Source organism: Hoplias malabaricus, chromosome 12 (assembly GCF_029633855.1).
Source record: "Hoplias malabaricus isolate fHopMal1 chromosome 12, fHopMal1.hap1, whole genome shotgun sequence".
Taxonomy (NCBI): domain Eukaryota; kingdom Metazoa; phylum Chordata; class Actinopteri; order Characiformes; family Erythrinidae; genus Hoplias; species Hoplias malabaricus.
In genome coordinates, this window is record NC_089811.1 from 10024067 (window position 1) to 10048117 (window position 24051).

At 43.8% G+C, this 24051-nt stretch overlaps 1 protein-coding gene across 1 annotated transcript in view; it reads right to left on the reverse strand.

Moving 5' to 3' along the window:
- Nucleotides 1–5381: 5381 nt before the first annotated feature.
- hs6st3b (heparan sulfate 6-O-sulfotransferase 3b) overlaps nt 5382–24051 on the reverse strand; it is a 63420-nt gene continuing 44750 nt past the window's right edge. The window contains exon 2 of the mRNA XM_066686964.1: nt 5382–6093. Within this exon, the coding sequence (XP_066543061.1) occupies nt 5382–6093 (712 nt within the window). The remainder of the gene's footprint in view (nt 6094–24051) is intronic.

The following is a 24051-nucleotide window of genomic DNA, read 5'->3' on the forward strand; positions in this document are numbered from 1 at the left end:
CCGACTGAATGTTTGTGGTTAGTGGACTATTCTCAGTCCAGTGGTGACACTGAGGGAACTCATTATTGACATGTCTTAGTGTACGTTTACTGATAAGGGCAGTGAACATCAAACAGTGAGCAGTAGAGGGCACTAGTGACCTTCACTGTATGAAAGATGAAAATCCAACCAATTCAGACATGGGCAGTGGATGCAGTGGATGCATGATTAAGATTTTTTTTCTTTAATTTGTTAATTTGTGTTATTTATGTGAATATGTGAATTCATGGATGCACATTAAACAGTGTTGGTGACACTTAATGAATCATTGCTGTGTGCACTTTGTTTTTGTTGTTGTTGTTTTGGATGAAGCATTTTTTTAATGGCATAGTAATTAATCACTGAGAACTGCAAGCTGGAGATTGGCTGTAATTCCTAAGCACTTGCCTCCCAGGCACACCATAAACACTCAAATCCTTAAAAAAACAACAGATGTTTTATGCTTCAGCTCTGAGGTAAGACAAAGTGTAGTCAGGTGTGTATTGTTTCCAGTGATGGGAAATTAACACTTGGATTTTAAGACAGTGAAATTACAGTGAAAGGATTCAGTATTTAAGACATAAACTCTTTGAGAGCGATTTGATTTAAAAGTCTGAGGTTCTATAAACCTAAGAGGTTTTTCACAGCGGTGGTGATAGGAACCAGACAGCTAACGCTGTACAGCAGCTCCACCAGGCTCAGTGCCAAGTGTTGGCAAGAGGGGTATAAAGCCCTTCAACACTGGGCTGTTGAGCAGTGGGACTGTGTTCTTTGGAGTGATGGAGCACAGTCCAATACCTTTTTGGTGAATATGAAAGAGTGATGTTTGTGATCCAGAACTAATCAACTAATGCTCTCAAACTCTCACAGCAATGTTCTACCAAACAGGGATGATGAGCAGGTACCATGAACTATGTGTCATTGGGTAAAATGCTTCTGACATTGAAAACTAGCAACAGGAACATTAACAGAAACCTTTTTGTGATGCAGTTCAAGTTTATTTTCACAACCAGAACATTTCACACGGCAGTTTTATTTTGTAATAAATAAAGTTGCTCCACCTTCAAATCTCCGTGACTACTGAAATGCTGTGATATAAGAATGGAGTCCGTACCCATCCACTGCCTAATCACGGCTCCGCATTCCCGCCAAACATCTGCATTTAAATCAGCATTACATTACCTTTGTTGTATTGCACTTCAGTGAACAAAGCAGTTAAAAGTACATTACATCAACACTATCTATGTCATCACATTCATCATATAAACATTCATTCAATCACACATAATCATTTCGTTCAATTGCTCACTAAGTCGATCAATAACTCACTCAATCATTCACTATCACTCAATCACTCTCTCATACAGTGCAGGCAAAGTAAGAAAAGAATAAACAAACACAGAGTAGCAGCACATGATTCATTTCCAAATCCTATTTCTTGTCATGAACCCAGCTCCAAAAACTGAAAACACTGTTCTGAACATTCACTTAGACTCAATTTAACAAAACCCAAGAACAAAGACGAGATCAGATTTATTTATTAACTGTATCACCAGAGGGGAGGCATGGTGGTGCAGCAGGTAGTGGCACAGTTACACAGCTGTGGGTTTCCTCCTACGGTCCAAAAACACACGTTGGTAGGTGGACTGGCGACTCAAAAGTGTCCATAGGCGTGAGCGTGTGTTGCCTTGTGAAGGACTGGCGCCCCCTCCAGGGTGTATTCCCGTCTTGCGCCCAATGATTCCAGGTAGGCTCTGGACCCACCGCGACTCTGAACTGGATAAGGGTTACAGATAATGAATGAATGAATATGTGCTCGTTCTGAAACCTGGATAAATTTCTGTGTGTGAAGATCTGGAAGCAACTAAAGTGTAGTATCAGAAAATCAGATGGAAATTCCAAGTTACTGGAAATTCCAATTATTACAACATGATCTGGCTTATAATCTGTAATAGATATGTTCACCAACATGGACCCATGGGTCGTTTCTAGTTGTAGGGTTAGGGATGGGGGTCAGCGATTTAGGAATTGATGTTGGGCTTAGGGTTTGGCTCATTCCAAGTGATACAGTTGGGGATAGGCTCAGTATTATTGTGTTATGTTATTGTATTTCCATTTAATGCACTTCATTTTGCATTAATGTTATTATAGTGCATGCATATATCACTTAAGTGGTTTTAAACTGACACTGAAATAATGGTGCACTTTAGCAAAACATGGTTTAATCTTCTTTGCAGAACAGTACAATTAAATTTGGACTCTGCACTTAACCCATATGTGGTAGTGAACACACACACACACACACACAAACACACTAATGATGGGGGCAGTGAACCTACATACACACACCCAGAGTGGTGGGCAGTTTAGGTGCTTTGTTCATGAGCCCTGTGGTTGTGGATGTTGATGGAGGTGAAAGCACTGTTCCTACAGTCAAACCACCCAAATTGTGTATTGAAGCAGCAACCATTTTGTACCAAGTTATCTTCTCTAACCTTTAGCCCTGTGTGTATTACACACTTCTCAGTGAAACCCAGGTTAATAATTAATTGTGGATAAAAGAGATGTGAAGTAACACAGAGATCTTTTCTGGGACGTGAAATCTCATTCCTAATGAGCGCATATTTACAAACCACCGTAAGTTTCATGAGGCATTAAATACTATTTACTAATCCCTGCTTTTTGCCTTAAGCAGCATTTCAGTTCAGACATGGCAGCAGTTGTTTGGAACTGGGTTGCACAACAAAAATCAAAAATCTCCTGCTGTGTTTTGTGAAGGACCATTTTTTTGGGGGGTAGTGGTGGTGGGGGGGTGCTGCATTCTTTGAAAATAACTGGCCATTGAGAATGGGGTCCGTGATTGAAAACGTGCAAAGATGAAGCAATCAGAGAAAGTACCGTAGGTTCTTCTGCCGGAGAATAAGAGCACAATGCTGAAAAAAAAAGGGCGTGATCTTTTCTGCTCGTCTTTCTGTTTCTCTAACGGCTATTTTTCAGACACTGGAAATCCACTCCGAGGCAATAACGTCCTTCGCGCGGGCACCAGAAACGTGTAAAATCAGCCAGTGTGACAGAGGTAAGGAGGCGAGAGGAATACCAATCTGGCCTTTCATATTCCATCCCTGCATAAAGCGAACTGACCACATATTTCACGGCTGTTCCTTATTGTAACTTCTTCAAATGTGAACATTATGCGTGGGCACATTTCTAGGCAATAAAATCAGTATTGTGGAAAAGTTTGCCATTCTCTTTCAGTCATTTTCAGCCTTTAGGTAAGAGCTAGTTATATTCCAGGAGGCATTCCTCATTAAAACACACAGAGAAAATGGAACCCATGAAAGCCGTGCAAGACCTGGATTCACAGCAACACTGCCCCCTTGAGATAAAAACAGGAAATCAAGCTCCACTCTCACTTTGGAACTGAGCACACCCACATTTGTCTATGTCCATCTTTCCACTGTGAGGAGAACAGCTCAAAATTATGGGTCTGAAAAGACGTGGAGCTGTTAAAATATCCACGCTGAAAAAAGGAAACAGACACAAAAGAAGAACGTGTACAACTGGGATTGCTAAGATCATTAGGAGAGGTGAGAACATGTTTAAAGTATGTGACTTGAACATTTCTTTCTGTTATTTTGCCATTTTGCATCAGATAAATGGATTTTTAGGCACAAAAACCATCGTCCATTGTCCATTTAGGAGCAGGTTGTAGTTTGACAATTACAGACTGTAGTCCATCTGTTGCTCTGTATACTTTGTATACTCCAGCAGCCATTGCTGTGTCTGATCCACTCCCAGCACACACTAACACACCAGCACCACGTCAGCGTCACTGTAGCGCTGAGAATGATTCACCACCCAAATCTTAGACCACCTGCTCTGAGGACGTACAGACCATTGAAGAAGCAGGTGAATGGCCAATAGATGGACTACAGCCTGTAATTGTAGAAATAAAAATGCATGTATATGTTCAGTGGAAGTGATGGAATGGACAATGACTGTAGATTAATAGAGTATAAGATATTTTTTTGTTAACTAATCAACACCTTATTTGAAAATCATTGAGCAATCAAATCCTCACAGCAATGTTCCAGTACCAAGTGTAAAGCCCTGTGCTCATGTTTTCAAATCATCGATTCACTGGTGAAGGATGGATTCTGCTTCTCAACGCACATATCCTTATTCTGACAACAAGTCTCTGCACATTGAAAATTGCTGTGTGAACCATTCTTTGGATGGAACTGACTGGACACATGCTCTCTTTCTCTTTACAGCTTGTGTCCTGTAGCTACAGTGCTTACTGAATTTGAGCAAGCTTGAGTGGTAAACTGCACCTATTACATACATTAGGCTCCAGGGCCTTTAGGGGCAGATGCAGTACTCATTCACACTTAACATGACTGTGTGAATGTTTCAGGTTCTCAGAAGGTACCAGTCTTGTGAGAATTTTCTCTGCGTCTTGACTTAATACTGCAGTTTAAAACTCTTAACAAGTCAATGTTGGCTTACTGTACCCTTGAAATATGGTGCTTTTTCACTGCATGGTCCCTAATCCACTGGAATCTGCTTTCTGTTTGGTCCCTGTTCCCTTCATTTATTCATTTTCCAATACTACAGCTCCTCCTCAAAATTTAGCTGTCGATGTCTCAAAACCTTGTCTCTAATGGGAAACATTAAGCGTTGTTTACTCATTGGTGTGTTGTTGTTGTTGTTGTTTGAGACTGAACACAGCTCCGTCATCAGTTCAGACAGATCAGTAGAGTTTGTTTCTTCCTTGTTGCAGCGTCCAGCTCTCGCTTGATTCTTTCGTCTGCCACTGATCCAAGGAGCTTTTGAACCTCTTCAAAAGACCACGGCGTAATTTTACGAGCTGCTGCTGTGAGTCGGATAAAAACAAATGTGATCTCTGCTGCAGCTGGAGAGTTTACAGATGGAGAGTTAGTGCCTGTCGTCTGCGTTGCGTGGCGTAGAGTGACGACTCTCTCTGGACACTCAGTGCTCTGCAAGGTTTACACGTCATGGCTTAGTTCCTACTTGGCTTACTCAGGACCATGAGAGAACAGGGACTAAAAAAGAACTCGGTTCCTGAACCAGGACCAAATTTACTTAATGCAAAAACACAATAGTCAAATACAGCCAAGTCAAGTAGAATTGGGGCCATGCAGTGGAGAAGTGCCATTAGGCCCCTCCCACCAAGTCTTTGAGGGACACATCCAGTGCATTCCAAATATTGACTGTGTGTATGTTTCCAAGTTCTGTGAGATGCTTCCCAGTATTCTAACTCCACACAGAAGTCCAGAAAGAACAGTAATAGAAAGACATCTTTAATGGTCTCCAGTTCTTATTGGGTCCATGTGTGGTCATCACCAGCGAGCGACCTGGCTGGTGTAGTCCTCAGTGGTGGTGGTCTTCTCTTCTTCTTGCCGTCCACTCTGATGGACTGCTCTGGTGGACTCTCTCAGCCGTTGACGTTCTTCTCTGCGTTTAAGCCGCTCCTCCTGTCTCTCTCGCTGCCTCTCCAGCTGGACGCGCCTCAGGAAGAGGTCTTTGGCGAACTCATACAGCTGGACGTCCAGAACATTCAGGCGCTCAATGTGCCGGCGCACGTCCTGCCGCAGCTCCACATTGGCGGCGCGTGTGCTGTTGAGCTGCGTGAAGGCTGAGATGAAGCGCAGACGGAAGGTGCGCTCGAAAAGGTACTGGGTTTTGCGCTGGAACTCGGTCAGGCCGTAGAAGGCCATGTTCTTGAGGTTGCGCATGGCGCTGGCTAGAAGGATGGGGTTCCGCTCGCTTTCGTTCATGGACGACAGGTTGTAGCAGCCCACCAGGCTCAGGTCGGCCAGCATGCGGACCTGCCGGTTGCTGGCCAGGTTGGATGGGCAATTCATGAAGTCCCGCAGTGAGACGCCCGTCCAGTCCTCGCCGCTGTAGCACGCAGGCAGCTCGGCCCGAGTGGCTGCCCGACCGTCACACATGTGCAGAGACGTTTTCCAGGTGGCCCCACGCTGCACGTGCTTCCACTCACTCAGGTAACGGGACACTGGGTCCCGCAGCATCGTGATGTAGTAGAAGTTCCTGTAAAAACAAGATAGAAACATGTTCATTTTAGGCAATCAGCTTCAAGGACAACCTGAAATCAACCTGGGGACAACCTGAAAGGGGCAAGTGGTGAAATGGGATTCACCATAAACATCACCCTAAAGCTAAAACTTACCCTAAAACTTAAGCTAATCCTAACCCTAACCTCAACATTAGCCATCACTTAGACCCTAAACTTAACCCTAAACTTACATCATATTGTAGTGTCACTCACAGAAGCAGGTCACGCTTTAATGGCCCAAAAACGTGAGAATGACCTTAATTCAGGACGACAAATGTATGTGTTACCAGCTTTAGTCCTGCTTTAGGAAAACTCCACCATTCAAAACTAGGTCTAGGACTTTATCACAATGTTAAAAGACACTCACATCCAGCTATAATATCTACAGTGAAGTCTATGTGCAAAAATGTCTTGAATTTTTGTTAAGCAGCTGGAGATGTATTAATTGCATCAGAGAAGATAAATAAACAGCAGAAATAATAACAGCAGAATGATTTTAGTCATAAAAACACAGCTTGTCTTCTCAGCACTGTACTGATCAATATCTATTAGTAGCATTAGACGTCAGGGAAGTAGCCCCACATTCATCTCATTCTCTTTCTCCTAATGTTTTCTGACCGTCATTTTGGTGTTTCTTTATTATTTCTGTGATGTATGTGATTTCTGTGATCAGGTCGTTCATCCAACAGCCATCAGCACAAACACAATCCAGAAACACTGAATTTCACCAGCACTTTCAGAGAGAGCAGCTGTTAAATCAAACATATTCTTTCTTCCACACATCACTGCCCCTCATCCAGAGAGAGAGAGAGAGAGAGAGAGAGAGAGAGAGAGAGAGAGAGAGAGAGAGAAATAAACCTCAGAACAGCCACTGCACACTGACCAGAACTTTTCATTCCTATTCCACAGTCCCCCACATCTCACAAATGACAGCAGAGGACATTTGGTTCAAAATCAAAAGGGTTTGGAATTTGCCTCCAAGCTGGAACTGCTGGGTTGAATGTGAGGTAAAAAAAATATATAAAAATTTACATAGTTAAATACACTCATCATCAAAAAAAATTGTTGCAGCCAGAAGGAAGTGTTGGATTGCAGTGACATGTGGAAGGAAGATAAAGGTTATCAGGAACAATAAATGATTAAAAATTTAGACTGATACATTATGTACTATCAGTATGGCATCAGGCAGAGTTTTGAACCCCACAATATGACACCTGACCTTCTGGACGTGTGACAGGTGACCACAGTTTGCTCATCTCACCATGGTGCCTCAACACGTGGACTTGTTGGTTGTCCACCAAAGACTAAAGCGGGACTCGTCCGTGAAAACGACCCATTGCCAGGTGACTCCATGACAGTCTGGCACCACACCATTGGAGTCCTTGGCGATGTTGAATGCATTAAGGGCAGCCGTGGTAACAGTCCTCCATCTTGCAGCCATCTGCCAATGGTGTTGTACTAACAGGGCAACTCATGGTGTCCTCAGGGCATCACTGTTCACTGAATACTCCCAGTCATTTCTGATGGGTCATGCCAACATTTCGGACAATGTGTTGCTTCTCCCATGTTTTGCGTATGTCTTCCTTGTGTAGATCCTTCAAGTCACGTATGTGTGCCTGCTTCTATCCACCAATAGCGTGCTATGGTATAATCCGCATGACCATTATGTCACGCAGTACATTGATAAGACCATCCTTCTCCCCAGGAGCCCTACAGTGCAACCCCTCTCAAAGACTTCCATCTGTTCGAATTGCTTTCAAACTCTTTTCAGTAGAGTGTGTTTTTCTACTCTCTGCTGCTGTTCAACAGCCCCCAAGAAGACCAACCGACCATGTTCCCACTCTCAATTTCTAGTCTGTAACGCTTTGGGGTCAAGTGAGCCCATCTCTGAACATCTGTGAAAGGGGAAGGACTCTGGAAAAGACCCCAGTCTGCACCTGAAGGGTTTCCTGGTGGTGCATTAGCAGACGGTTGATGACTTAATGAAGGGGGGAAATGTCAGACTGGAGAAATGGCCAGTACATGTGGTGACTGACCACTGTCTCTCTGAGGAGATGTATGTTCTGAGCTGGAAAGAATATAGATTGAAGCCAGCGATAGTGTGATTCTTCCCCAGAGTGAGGAGAAAATGGTTGGGAGAGAGCTCCTCTAAATTCTCCCATCCATCTCCATCTCCCTCAGGAACTGGGAAGAGGTGGCCATGACATAGTCACTACCCTTTAGAATGGGCATTTTTTACCCTTGAGAAAGCAGAGCTTGAACCTAAACTCATTCCTGAACGTCATCCAGGTAAAGATGACCTGATACTATTAATTCATTCATTATCTGTAACCACTTATCCAGTTCAGGGTCGCGGTGGGTCCAGAGCCTACCAGGAATCATTGGGCGCAAGGCGGGAATACACCCTGGAGGGGGCGCCAGTCCTTCACAGGGCAACACAGACACACACATTCACTCACACCCACGGACACTTTTGAGTCGCCAATCCACCTACCAACGTGTGTTTTTGGACTGTGGGAGGAAACTGGAGCGCTCGGAGGAAACCCATGCAGACACAGGAAGAACACACCACACTCCTCACAGACAGTCACCCGGAGCGGGAATCGAACCCACAACCTCCAGGTCCCTGGAGCTGTGTGACTGCGACACTACCTGCTGCACCACCGTGCCACCATACTATTTAATTTAAAACTTAAATAATTAAAAAAAGGTAAATTTAAGCCTGTTTACTATACTTTATCATCCTCACTGACCCAGGAGCATTCTGTAGTTCTAAAACGAAAGACTATAGTCCAGTGATTGCTCTGCATGCTTTGTTATCCTCGTTAAATCTGTTCTTCAATAGTCAGGACCCACCAAAATCACCTGCACCTGACCCCCACACTCCTCAGTGCTATTGTTGGGCTGAGAATAGTCCAAAAATAAAAAATAACACAGCCAGCAGTGTCCTATGGTCAGCATCCTGTCCCTGACTTTATATCCACAAGGTGGACTAACAAGGTAGAAGTGTCTAACAGAGTAAATATGAATGGACACAGTGAGTAAAACCTCCAGCAGCACCTGCTGTGTCAGATCCACTTGTACCAACGCAACACAAACGAACACACAACCACAAATTCAGTGTCACTGCAGTGCTGAGAATGATCCAACACCCAAATCATAGCCATAGACCAACAAAGTATGCAGAGCAACAGTTACAGCACTATAGTCTTCAACTGAAGCTGAAAAGCTGACAGGGAGGTCATTATAATGTTTTATTTGATACACGTACACAATCATATTGTACTGACTGGGTTCTGAATGTGTATCGTTACCCCTCCAGTGGACAATGGGAAAGAGGAGGGTTAATTAATACTTATAACTGTCTCCATTTGAGAGTATGTGTACCCCTACAAGGCATCATTTGGACAGGAGTGGAGCCAGGCCTGGAGGATTACACACACACACACACACACACACACACAGTTACGACAGTGATGTGAGGTGCTAGGCTGTGATTAGTTCAGTTCTGCCAGCAGCTGTATCCTGGATCTTCCTCCCAGAGTGGGTGGACTGCAGACACACACTCATTAGGCTGTCTCTGGAACAAAAACACATGCAGCAAGACGACTGACACACACACACAGACACACACACACACACACACACACACACATACAAAAAAAGCCCACCATGGCTAAACACCATCAGTGTCACAGTACATTAGCCTCAAGCTATTCCAGCCCTGCCGTCTGAGAATATAACCTCAGGGATAGGGGATGAAGATGAGTACGGTTCTTACATCAATATTCTGGTAATTAAACCGTATCCATTCTGATATATTCACTGATAGAGCGAATTCATTCATTCATTCATTACAGTGTTCATCCGTTCATTCATTTGTTCTTTCATTCATTCATCTTTTATAACTCCTTTATCTGGATCCTGTTCAGTACGAATGGGTGTAAGATAAGCACAGACACAGCACAGGGCACCGTGCACTCACCCAGTCACACACTCTCACCTGTGGACAGATTCACACACTCTCACCTGTGGACAGTTTCACACACTCTCACCTGTGGACAGATTCACACACTCTCACCTGTGGACAGATTCACACACTCTCACCTGTGGACAGATTCACACACTCTCACCTGTGGACAGTTTCACACACTCTCACCTGTGGACAGTTTCACACACTCTCACCTGTGGACAGATTCACACACTCTCACCTGTGGACAGTTTCACACACTCTCACCTGTGGACAGATTCACACACTCTCACCTGTGGACAGATTCACACACTTTCACCTGTGGACAGATTCACACACTCTCACCTGTGGACAGATTCACACACTCTCACCTGTGGACAGTTTCACACACTCTCACCTGTGGACAGTTTCACACACTCTCACCTGTGGACAGATTCACACACTCTCACCTGTGGACAGATTCACACACTCTCACCTGTGGACAGATTCACACACTCTCACCTGTGGACAGTTTCACACACTCTCACCTGTGGACAGTTTCACACACTCTCACCTGTGGACAGATTCACACACTCTCACCTGTGGACAGTTTCACACACTCTCACCTGTGGACAGATTCACACACTCTCACCTGTGGACAGATTTCACCTGTGGACGGACCCACACACTCTCACCTGTGGACAGATTCACACACTCTCATCTGTGGACAGTTTCACACACTCTCACCTGTGGACAGTTTCACACACTCTCACCTGTGGACGGACCCACACACTCTCACCTGTGGACGGATTCACACACTCTCACCTGTGGACAGATTCACACACTCTCACCTGTGGACGGACCCACACACTCTCACCTGTGGACAGATTCACACACTCTCACCTGTGGACGGACCCACACACTCTCACCTGTGGACAGATTCACACACTCTCATCTGTGGACAGTTTCACACACTCTCACCTGTGGACAGTTTCACACACTCTCACCTGTGGACGGACCCACACACTCTCACCTGTGGACGGATTCACACACTCTCACCTGTGGACAGATTCACACACTCTCACCTGTGGACGGACCCACACACTCTCACCTGTGGACAGATTCACACACTCTCATCTGTGGACAGTTTCACACACTCCCACCTGTGGACAGATTCACACACTCTCACCTGTGGACGGACCCACACACTCTCACCTGTGGACAGATTCACACACACTCACCTGTGGACAGTTTCACACACTCTCACCTGTGGACAGATTCACACACTCTCACCTGTGGACAGATTCACACACTCTCACCTGTGGACAGTTTCACACACTCTCACCTGTGGACAGTTTCACACACTCTCACCCGTGGACAGATTCACACACTCTCACCTGTGGACAGATTCACACACTCTCACCTGTGGACAGATTCACACACTCTCACCTGTGGACAGTTTCACACACTCTCACCCGTGGACAGATTCACACACTCTGACCTGTGGACAGATTCACACACTCTCACCTGTGGACAGTTTCACACACTCTCACCCGTGGACAGATTCACACACTCTCACCTGTGGACAGATTCACACACTCTCACCTGTGGACAGTTTCACACACTCTCACCTGTGGACAGATTCACACACTCTCACCTGTGGACAGATTCACACACTCTCACCTGTAGACAGTTTGACACATTCTCACTTGTGGACAGTTTCACACACTCTCACCTGTGGACAGTTTCACACACTCTCACCTGTGGACAGATTCACACAAACACACACACACACACACACACACACACACACACAGTTACTCACACACTCACCAGTGGACAGATTCACACACTCATTCAGTCACACACTCTGACCTGTGGACAGTCTCACACACTCACACAGTCACTTATACACTTAAACCTGTGGACAATACCAACCTATGAACATGTGTGTTTGGTATGAGGGAGAATGAACGAATGAATAAAAATGAAGCACATAAGAGATGTGGATGCTATAGTGTAGTGGGTAGCACTAACTGTCTTCCACACAGCAGGCTTGGGGTCAGTTGCCAGCAATAGACCACTGCACCCCATTTGTGTTTTTATTACTCTGGTTTAATGCATGCCGATGTGTTCTGTTTTGAACTGTCCTTCATTAAAAGCCTAGAAACACTCTTTATAACTTCCACATGAACGGATGAAGCCAAGCTGCTGCAGACTTTATAGTCTGGTATATGCAAATGAGTGGGTTTTGTAAGTCACTCTGGATTAGAGCATCTGCCAAATGCTGATGTGTGAATGTAAATTGTAAATTGTCTGGAACCTCAGCTCTGATTAGCTCATGCTAACACAGTAAGGACGGACTGAGGGCGAAAGCCTGCACTGATCTGAGTTTGGTGGAGTTACACAGGGAGATGAAAGCGATTTCTCTGATCTGTTCCTCAGAAGCCCGTTCAGCGTTCGCCTGTTGTGTGTTGCGAGAGTAAACGCTGGTGTAACGTGTGCTCCGAGGCTGATTAGTTGTGCACACCACCTGTTTGTTGTCTTTCATCAGGCCTGACAGTATGAATATGTGCAGGAATCTCTCGCCAGCCGCACGGGGCAGGGCTCGCTCAGATGTGTCCGCTACCCTTTCATCTGCGACCTGGACACGGCTCAAAGCTAGAAGTCCATCAGAGGTTTATTCAGCTGCTGCATCAAACACTCAGTATTTCACTGTGGGCCGCTACAGCCAGGCTTCATACACACACACACACACACACCAGAACATCCAGCCAGGAGTTTAAAGTTCTTAATATGAAAGCATAGACATGAGAGTTATTTTTGGATGTGTTTGGTAACACCATCAAATGCCAAAGCATAGCCAAAAATGTGTTTATTTTACATGCATTCAAATGGTTACCCTTATTACTATGTCATAGGGGAACATGGGGCACAGCAGGGCACAGTGGGGCACAACAGTAGCTAACTGTGCCAAGTTGTGGGAACCGGTCTAGTGTGCAATGATTCAGCACCGGCGCCAGAACCATGGTGGGTCCAGAGCCTACCTGGAATCATTGGGCGCAAGGCAGGAATACACCCTGGAGGGGGCGCCAGTCCTTCACAGAGCAACACAGACACACACACACACACATTCACACCTACGGACACTCTTGAGTCGCCCATCAACCTACCAACATGTGTTTTTGGACTGTGGGAGGAAACCGGAGCCCCCGGAGGAAACCCACGCAGACACAAGGAGAACACACCAACTCCTCAGAGACAGTCACCCGGAGCGGGAATCGAACCCACAAGCTGTGTGACTGCGACACTACCTGCTGCACCACTGTGTTTCAAACACTCTCCTGCTCTTTTGTCATTTAAAAATTCTAAAGGTGTTTTTTGTTTACAGTCGTGAACTTCTCCTTTAAGAGATGTGTGAGAGCAAAGAATCTTTTATAGGTTTAAAAATCAACCACTGGATCTTAAAGTTCTTTACCCACTTAGAAATATTAGCTAAAATGGTTCTTTATGGAACCAAAAGTTGTTCTTCTGTGGCACTGCTCAAATAACCTTTCGTAACACCTTCATTTTTAAGAGTGTAGAACCATCCTAACGTTTCCCCGAGTGGCGCCCCCTGATGGTACATGTTAAGTCACTGTTCTAACCTCTTGTAGTCTCTGGAAATGCTGTTCTCATATCTTTTAGATTGCATTGTTCTCACATTTGTTTGTTACATTGTTACTCACTGTGTTTGTAATTATAAAAAATAATTAACAAAATAATCCAAAAATAAATAAATAAATAAATAAATAAAACGCCTACACACAAGCGTCCACCTCCTTATCTCAAGTAACTTTTCGCCTCCACACTCTGTGTGATTGGGAAAGGCATTGTATGTGATTGGGGGAGATACATTGATGGTTGGAGTGTATAAAATCCAGCCAATACTGTAGACAAACAACAACAACAACAACAACAACGCTAAATCATAAAATTGTGAGATGAGTCCAGCTTTGCATCATTGGTTTGAATTTAAAAAGTAAGTTCTCTTTTCAGTGTCTGGCTTCCTCTCATTCTCTCTCTCTCTCTCTCTCTCTCTCTCTCTCTCTCTCTCTGACTTCATCTCTTAATCATTTATTTCAAGGCATTTTATCTTAGTAGGCGTAGCTTCTTTATTCCAGAGATAATACAGACTCTTAATCATAGAAGTATTTTTTTGGGAATGTCTAAAGACAAAAGATCACAGACTGGCACTAATTTGACTTACATTTTAGACATTAACCCACCCTCATTAACCCTCCTCCATCCACCCGCCATCTTTTCTCCTGCAGACAGTGAAGAGTGAAGAAGGCCCTAAAACATCAGAAGAAGGTAACGATCGACAAACAGCAGGTGCTTGTTCTTGTCAAGCAGTTTTGGGTTCAATAAAAGGATGTTTTATCTATAGATATATGTGTTAAAGCTTTCCCTCCTAAGAGAGACACATCTGACAGTTTTCCTATAAATGACGTGATAAATAAACGATGCCGGTTCGTTTGCATGTGTTTATCAGCGGAAGATAGTCGCAGCCCCTTATCAGCACATGGAACGACAATCAACACCTCTGGGATCAGGAGTCAGTGTTTGCAGCAGCACATTTTGGTGCATGTTAATATCAGTTGGAGCTGCTGGTTTCCAGGAAAATATGGTGCATAGAGTTGAGTACACACAGTCTTCATAGAAAAGCACTCATCCACAGAACAGCTGCACATGAGCCTAAAGTCACCTTGCTCAATGTCAGGCATCAGCTAGTAGGGTGTAAATTCACTACTAGAGTCAAGCACCTTCTAAAACCTATTTAAAATCATTAATGATCTCACGGATAAACACCATCAGATCCTCACAGTGATGCTCCAACATCTAGTAAAGCTGGAGTGGTTATTGAAATCCAGCAAGAATCTTCTACTCTCATTTGACACATCTAGGGCTACGACTACAGCATGAAAACTAATGCACATAGTTGTGTGTAGAACCTGGGGACCACAGTTCAGATTGCACTATTGTGAAGATCCACAGGTCAAATAGAATAAAACACAAGTTCTATGGCTGCCTCCAGTGCCGCCTGGGGCCACGAGGCATCTGCAATGTCAATGTGGCACTATAGCACTTAGCCCTTAGGCCACAAGTACATGAACAGAACACACTCTTTTCTTTAGACCAAACAAGGACAGCTCAGTTTCTTTAATATAATCCACTACTGCTATGATCAGGTCCTTCTCCTTGAAATCACAAAGTTAATGCTTCGATCCCAGGGGATGCTTCAGCAGCCCAAGCCTGGGGGTCTAAGAAAGCACAATGGCTTCCCGGGTGAGAAGGATGGTCATCAGTCTGCCCTTAAGTCTGTTTGCAGGAATAGCAGATCTAGATAATTGTTGTTATTCTCCTCCAAGCGTGTTGAGCTGTCCAGTGGTGTTGTATTGGCAGCAGTTTAAAAAGAGCGATAAGTGGCTTCACATGTCTCAGAGGAAGTTTGGCGGATGAGCAATAATAGTCTAGGGCTGCTTTTCAGGACTCAGTGCCCGGTGATATGGAGTGTGGGTGTGTGTCCTTCAAAAACAGCACCAACGTCCTTGAGCAGTTATATATTTTAATATGTAAGTTCACTTGATGTCCAGAAGTTTGTGGACGCCAGCTCAGCATTTCTTGTGAGATTTAAGGAATCTGTACCCTTTTTGTTTTTTGTTTGGTTAGATTTAAGTTCATTAACAAAAATATGCATGGATATTACATGAAGCACAACAGCACCACCTTGTGGAGTCCTCCCTCAATGTGAGTGAGTATGTGAGATATAGCATACCTTGTAGTGCAGTTGCTAATTGTGAGTGAATGAAGGATAATATATGTGAATAAGTGAGTGAGTGAGTGAGTGAGTATTTATGTGTGTGTGAAAGTGAGTATGTGCTGTAAGCACAAATGTGAGTTCATGAAAGAATTAATGATTGCATGTGAGTGAGTGAATATGTATATGTGACTGAGTGAGAGAAAGAATGAATATGTTAGTGCATGAGTAAGTGACTGAGTGAATGAGTATGTGAGTGAGAGCATGAATAAATCAGTATGGTCATGAATATGTGAATGAGCGAGTGAGTAAAAACGGACATGTGAGTATGAATGCATGCGAGTATGTGGGTGAGTGAGTGAGTGAGTGAATGATTGAATGAGTCTGTTTGTGAATGAAAGACTGAGTGAGCAAACATTTAAACATAAACAATTAATTAATTTCATTCTAGAATGTGCAATATTTTAATATTAATAGCTTTAAATAAGGCTATAAAACACTCCACACACACACACTCCTTTTGCAAGATTATATGGAGTACTCAGAAAGAGTTAATGCTTTTAGCAGCGGGGGAGAATGTTGTTTGTGTACAACACCGACAGCATTCACACATCATTTTCTCAAGAAATGAAGCAAAGAAACATTTGCCGTCTGGAGAAGGCCTGTAAAAGTGAGCGCCTCATTCCCTGAGCTCCTATTACACTTTCCTGGGGAAAAGTCTTCCTGACAAAGAGTGAGCTGAGACAGGGAAACATTTAGGGCATATGAAATTACACTGCTTATTTGGCTTATGTAATGCCTAATAATAAGCTAGGGCACTAACCTTTAGGCCAATATTACAACACAATCTTAAAGCAGTGGATAGTGCCCCTCACTTCCTCCAGTCACCAGGGACACTCTCTTTATTCCTAAGTGATATCTGAAGGCACTTGAGCTCCATCATTAAATACACATAAACATCTCAGAGCTTAATGAAGTTTAGCAGCTAAAACGTATCCGAGTTTTGCTATCAGGGCTATTACAGCAGTGAGGGATTATTTCGCAGTAAGCATCTGTGCTTTATTGCTATTTAAAATTTATTTTGAATATTAAAATGGTTTAATAAGCCATATGGTGCTCATACAACTTCTGAAAAGCAATCTGCAGTCCTGAACTTAGGCTATCCATGGATTTCAGGCAAATTAATTTTTTGGGTGCGAGTGCCACATTGGGGACAGATTGTCTGGTTTCAGAGTGCATCACTAATGTAAACAGATGGGAAAGATGGCTCAACTGATCTCATACACAGCTCCTCTCCCTGCGCTGGAGAGAGTCTCACAGCACCCAGAGGCACAGGAGCCCTCCGCCTCTTTTCATATTCTGCTAGCCATATCAGCAATGTATAAACAGTCCAGAGTGTTATAAAACATCATCTTGGTCCTGTTTTACTCTGGGTTCTACGGTCAGTATGGGAGATTAAAGCTTGCACTGGTGGTTAGAGGGGAGCAGGACTCTGAAACTGTCAGTGAGAGAGAGCTGAGAGCTGCCTCACACACCCACACACACAACCCACAGTTAAAGTTCTAATAAAGGAAATTTTGTATTTCTGATGCAGAGCCAGAGAGAATCAGGTCTAATCCTTCTGAGAGCGCACAGAGCTGGGAAATATGCCACGGTCATTTCCGCAGAATGTGGAAAACACTGTGCCAGCCCCGATGAGCCGAAATGACCAGAGGATTAATATCATTAAAACTGTGTATTAAAGAAAGTGACAGGGCTGAGGCACACACCGCTGTTCTCTGACTATGGGCTCATAGGATACGTCTCGGAGGATAAATGTAGAGCATACGTCTTTTGAATGTAAAGCCTAATTTGGTAACTAACTACCAGTTTGGTTGCCTTAGCTAACAGCTGTGCTGGCTCCCATCACAGTGAGTAATGGTGGGAGATGGAGGGCCATCTGATCCACTCAGACACAACCCCTGGTTGAGTCTGGTGGTGGCACCATCAAGGATCATCAGATGATTGAGCCCATGCTTGGAAATTGTGCCGAAACCTTTTTGCACCTTCTTCTTCTTGAACAAAAGTAGGGTCCATCGGAAAACTGGTCAAAGTCCATGAGATCTGAGCAAGCTGCATGTGACCAACGCTTCGTTCCAGTGGAAAGTCACCGGACAGTGAGATTTACTGAGGACAATCTCGCAGCGAGCAGGAGTTGGATGACTGTTGTTTATATTTTGTCGCCAGCGCAAGCCTTTTTCCATGTGCGTGCCATGTCAAGTGCCCCTAATGCCAGCTTCCTGACAAGGCAATAGGAGCTCCTCTCATTCCTCTTGTTTCTTCCCAGGTGACACTATGTCCCCATTCCGTCAGCATCAAAGAGACAGAAGGAGATGCAGAGCGGCTGGAAAACGGTCCATTATGGTCTGCCAGAGGGAGCACAGACGCCATTAGGGGATGATATCTGTTGCAAATAATGCATGTTTCCAGGCTGGCACGCTCCGTCTTGTCAAGGAGGCAGAAGTGGAGTCGAACAGATATAGAAATGTACCACAGAGGCCCTGCGCCATGTTCTCTCTCTCTCTCTGTTCCTCTGCCTCTTGTTCTTTCCCTCTATCCCTCATTCCCTCTATCACTCCCTGCTTCTTTTAGATAATGCACCAAAGCCAAGATCCCATTATCATGCCGAAATGAAAACAAGTCAAAAGGTTGATTATGTTGTTTGCTGTGGATGAAACCAGGCGATAATTGCAATAATGATGGATTTCACATTGCACATGTCTGATCAGATAGACGGAGTAACTAATACACTCACAATGAGACAGGGCAAGACAAGAAGAGGACACATCATTCATTCATTCATTCATTATCTGTAACCCTTATCCAGTTCAGGGTCGCGGTGGGTCCAGAGCCTACCTGGAATCATTGGGCGCAAGGCAGGAATACACCCTGGAGGGGGCGCCACAGTAGCTGTGTGACTGCGACACTACCTGCTGCGCCACCGTGCCGCCCGGGGACACATCATGACAAATAAATCACTTTTAGCCCATTAATGTGTGGATCCGGATCCCTCCAATCAACAAAGTGAAACAAGACACACCCAGTCAGCTTTCTGTGTTCTGCCTATGTAACAAAACATGGGATAAAACGAGCCGTTCTGAGTCTGTCCAATCACAGCGCTGGACCCGCATTTATTTGAAATCACAAAGATGAGGTTAAATGCAGCAAAACAGACACAACGAGCGTGGAGACATACGTGTAAAAACGGAAAAAACGAGAATGGAGAAGAAAGAGAACCAAGAAAAATGGCTAAAAACCAGAGCTTCTGCTCCTCGCTCCTCACTGCTGTGCACTTGGGGTCAGGGTGAACAGTGAGCGGCTCATTAACATTTAAAGGAACAGGCACTGTTTATAACAGGACACAAATTTTTCATTAAGAAACAGAACTGTGTTCACTTTTGGAATTTTCTTTTCTTCATTTTTGCATACGACTTCTTGCCTTAACAGTTCTAGGATGGAATCAGCCACAGAACCAACCCATACCTCACTGTCCAGTGGGAAAATGCCAACAGCTACATTAAGGTGAATATTGTGGACACAGACGTGACATGTTTTTCTATGGACAGCTCCAAAAATGGGTACTGTCCAATTCCTACAGATTTACTGGATATATTTCAAATACATTTGACCATTTTCCCCTGAATATTGATAATGACTCATTCACTTTTATTCTGGTTTCTTTCATTTTCCTGCTTCTGTGGGTCTTTTAGCCTAAAGCAGCAAATCCAGTTCTTTATAGCACCACATTTCCGATTTAAATAAACACTGGTTTAAGAAATAAGAAACACACCCAGATCCGGACAGGCAGTGGGGGCTGGGGTTAGACAACCAGCAAGGAATTCCACCCAGTACTCTGCCTTATCTTCAGAAATGGGTCAAGGCAATGTGCACTTAAAAAAGCAATCGCTTCTTTAAATGCTTAACATCACATCAAGCTCTCTCTCTCTCTCTCTCTCTCTCTCTCTCTCTCTCTCTCTCTCTCTCTCTCTCACTGGGGGCCTCACAAATTGCTTAATTATTGAAATAGCCAACATTTCAAAGACTGCCACTTTTCAGAGATACCAGTGCAGATGAAACAACCAAAACAATTTTGTTCCATGGCTTGTGCAGTCAATTTAAAATGATAACAGAAAATGTGTGTGTGTGTGTGTGTGTGTGTGTATTATAAAGAGCTCTAGATCAGTCTGAAGAGTGCATATCTGACTGGACAGAGTTTTGTCAGTCTGTTACAGGTCTCAGATCAGATCTCTAGTGGAATTAGACAGAGATTAATTTCCAAGCGGCTAGAAAACAGACCCCAGATCAGTAAGGATTGCAGAATACTGCAAAGTCACTCTCGCCGCCACTGTCTTCTCCTGAAAGATTACATAAAGAATTGCCTAATGTAGCAGAAGTGTTTTTTTGATTTGTGCATACTAGGGCTGCTTCTAGACCGAAGAACTCTCAGAATGCATTTCTGTTGTTTTTGGAGGGTCCAGAGCTGTCACTCTGGATTATGTTAATAGACGAGTAACACGCAGAGAAAAAGTAGAAACAGTGAACATGCACAGCAGTGGACTCCAGGTATGACAGTTTACCTTTAAAACAGCATCCACCCTTCCATCTAAATCAACATATATCAATGTATTTATTCATTCATTCATTCATCCATCCATTCTTCCTGTCATCCAATGATTCAACCATACACGCATCCATCCACCTAATCATCTACCCATTCCTCAATTTCATCCATCCATCCATATATTCATTACCTATTCATTATATCATTTATTCATCCATTAATGCATTCATCCATCCATATTTCCATCCACACAACCATTCATTCATTCATTCATTATCTGTAACCGCTTATACAGTTCAGGGTCGCGGTGGGTCCAGAGCCTACCTGGAATCATTGGGCGCAAGGCAGGAATACACCCTGGAGGGGGCGCCAGTCCTTCACAGGGCACTAACCATTCATTGTATCATCTATTCATCCATCCACCCATCCATCTATATAACAACCCCACCACAAATTCAATAGACCATCCATATATTTATCCATGTATATATTTATCCATCCATCCATTCATTCATTCGCCCATCCTTCAGTAAATTCAGTGTCCTTTCACGTTCAGTGATGATCACTTGTGAGTTATTAATGGTCCTCCAGCACTGACCGCACTCTGTGTCCACCCTATTTCCTGCAGTGGGCATTAAAGTTTACACGACATGAGTCCGGACGAAACCCACGGCTGCTAGAGAGAGAAGGAGAGAAAGAGGGACCCTGCACATGTGTCAGAATCAGAAACAACGCCTTATGAATTATTAATACCGTTATCATATCGGGGTAAAAGCGCCTGGGCGGTTAAACCCTATGCAGCGAGGAAAGTGTTTTAAAATGGAAGATGATATTTGAAGAATCGATCCACTGCCTCTGGGAATATGAGAGCTGCGTGATGTGGGGCTTGAGTGTCTTTCATTAATGTTGCGATATCATGATGGGACTTTTCACAGTGTTTCATTAGTGCTCAGTTTCTAAGTCTGTATTTAGATGTGATGAAGACGTATTGCATTGGTTAGAGTTTCATGCACTTCTCGTCGTTGCGATTAAAATAACAATTACATTAAGCTTATATTAAGGTGGTTTGTGACTAATTGAGAGCTATTACACTGATGGAAGCACACAGACTGATCATTTGTTTTAGTGTTGGTTTTATATTTTGTTGCAGTACTTCCACATTATGAAGTGCCATTGTTGTTGATGCCGAGTCCAGAGCCATAGAAAGACACCAGTGTTGAAACTGCTCAGGACAGTGTGTTTGTTTAATGTAAAGATCAATACTGTAAGCTTTTTAGAGGACAAATGGATGGAAATCAATAGAGGTTACCCCTTTGTCAAGACCTCACCCACAGCTGCTGTAACCGAAGACTAACACATGCCCTCTATTAGTGACTGTACTCTGTGGTCAAGTTACACCACATAAGGCCTTTTGCTGGACACCACTGGGTCAGGGTTTCATTCAAGTCCTTAAAACAGTACTAACTCATCCCGGCACCAGTCCACCTTAAATGGTGCAGCGGTTATATCCGGGTGTCTCTGCTTTTTATTTGAATTTTCCATTCTACATTGAAAAGTGCAGCAGTTTTATTCCAGTGCCTAGGCTGCACAGTTTAAGTTTGAACAGATAAAAATAAATGAAATGTACTTCATTATATTTTTAGCTATACTTTCATACTTTCATCTTTGCTTTTGTTGTTTTTTTTTTTATTGCCCTATTCACATTTATTCATTCATTCATTCATTATCTGTAACCCTTATCCAGTTCAGGGTCGCGGTGGGTCCAGAGCCTACCTGGAATCATTGGGCGCAAGGCGGGAACACACCCTGGAGGGGGCGCAAGTCCTTCACAGGGCAACACAGACACACACACACATTCACTCACATCTATGGACACTTTTTGAGTCGCCAATCCACCTACCAACGTGTACAAAAACAACAGGCTTACACTTTAGTTAATTTGTTAAAGTTCATTAAAAATAAGTCACAATAAAATACCGATAAGAAAATCTGCTGTTTCAGCCTTGGTTTGGAGTCTTGCCCAAGAACTCTTAGGCTACGTTCACATTACCAGACTGAAGTGATTCAAATTATTTTTTTAAATAATGATTTTCAAATAATTATATATAATAATTCAAATCATAGGGCGGCACGGTGGTGCAGCAGGTAGTGTCGCAGTCACACAGCTCCAGGGACCTGGAGGTTGTGGGTTCGATTCCCGCTCCGGGTGACTGTCTGTGAGTAGTTGGTGTGTTCTCCCCGTGTCCGCGTGGGTTTCCTCCGGGTGCTCCGGTTTCCTCCCACAGTCCAAAAACACACGTTGCAGGTGGATTGGCGACTCAAAAGTGTCCGTAGGTGTGAGTGTGTGAGTGAATGTGTGTGTGTCTGTGTTGCCCTGTGAAGGACGGGCGTCCCCTCCAGGGTGTATTCCCGCCTTGCGCCCAATGATTCCAGGTAGGCTCTGGACCCCCCGCGACCCTAGAATTGGATAAGCGGCTACAGATAATGGATGGATGGAATTCAAATCAGATATGTAAGGCTTTGTTAAATCAGATTTCAGTCAATTTCATATGTGATCTTAGATACATATCGAGGCAAATCTATAACCAAGGAATTCAGGCTCACAAACAGTGCTTTCAGGCTCAGTGTCCCAAACATCGCCAACCTCCATACGTGCACTTCACAGATTATAAAAACTACAACAGACAAGGCACTAGTTCAACTGGAAGAAGTGCAGCTTGTGGCCGATTATAAATGGTTTTATAATTTAACATACAATGCACTACATGAGTGCAGAAATGTTTTTTGTCCTACAAATGGAGTATGTAGACATTTGGAATTCAGCAGATCTCTTAAGATATTGCAGTAAACACCGGCAGGCTTTTTTCACCTTCTCATCCTATTATCACATTGAGTTTGCTGTCCTCCAGAACATAATGGGATGCACTCACGAGCCACCAACGTGCCTGTTCTTCCAGCTTTAATAATATGAGTTGTGTCAAAAAACCTCCCAACTAAAACCCTCTATATATTATCCACAGGAATGGATGAGGCCAAAGCACTGTAGGCTGAATAAGTCAAAAGAAGTTCTTTAACTAAAACAGGAGGTTTCCACAGACTCGTTTCTGTCTGGACGGTGTTTACCTGTTACATCCAGTTCCTCTCTTTTCCTAAACGTGATTCTCTGTGCCTCTGAGTCTATCAAAATCAGCAGGCTCACAGAGAGAGGCCTAAAGCTGTGGTGAGTTGGGAGGATACAGAGATAAGTGATTTTGTTCCGCGAGCCTATCTCCCAGGCAGCGAGCTTTTCAGAGAGACGTCAGCGGAGCTATCGGACTGATTTTGACTAATGGAGCTTGCTCAGAATTGATTGGTGACGGTCTCTTCGAGCTGAGACTTGGTCTTAAAGTCTTGGTCCGCTGCTGAGGACGGAATGAGTTTGTGTGGCTTTTTAAAAATTGTGACATGAATTCATATTTAATGGCTTCTGCCTTTCGGGTAATTGCTCCCTGTCTATTGATTCAAAGTGCAGGAAAAATAATACCAGAATAAAGAGGAAAGTCTGAAAAACGTCAGTCTTTTAACAGTTATTACAGTGTTGAAAA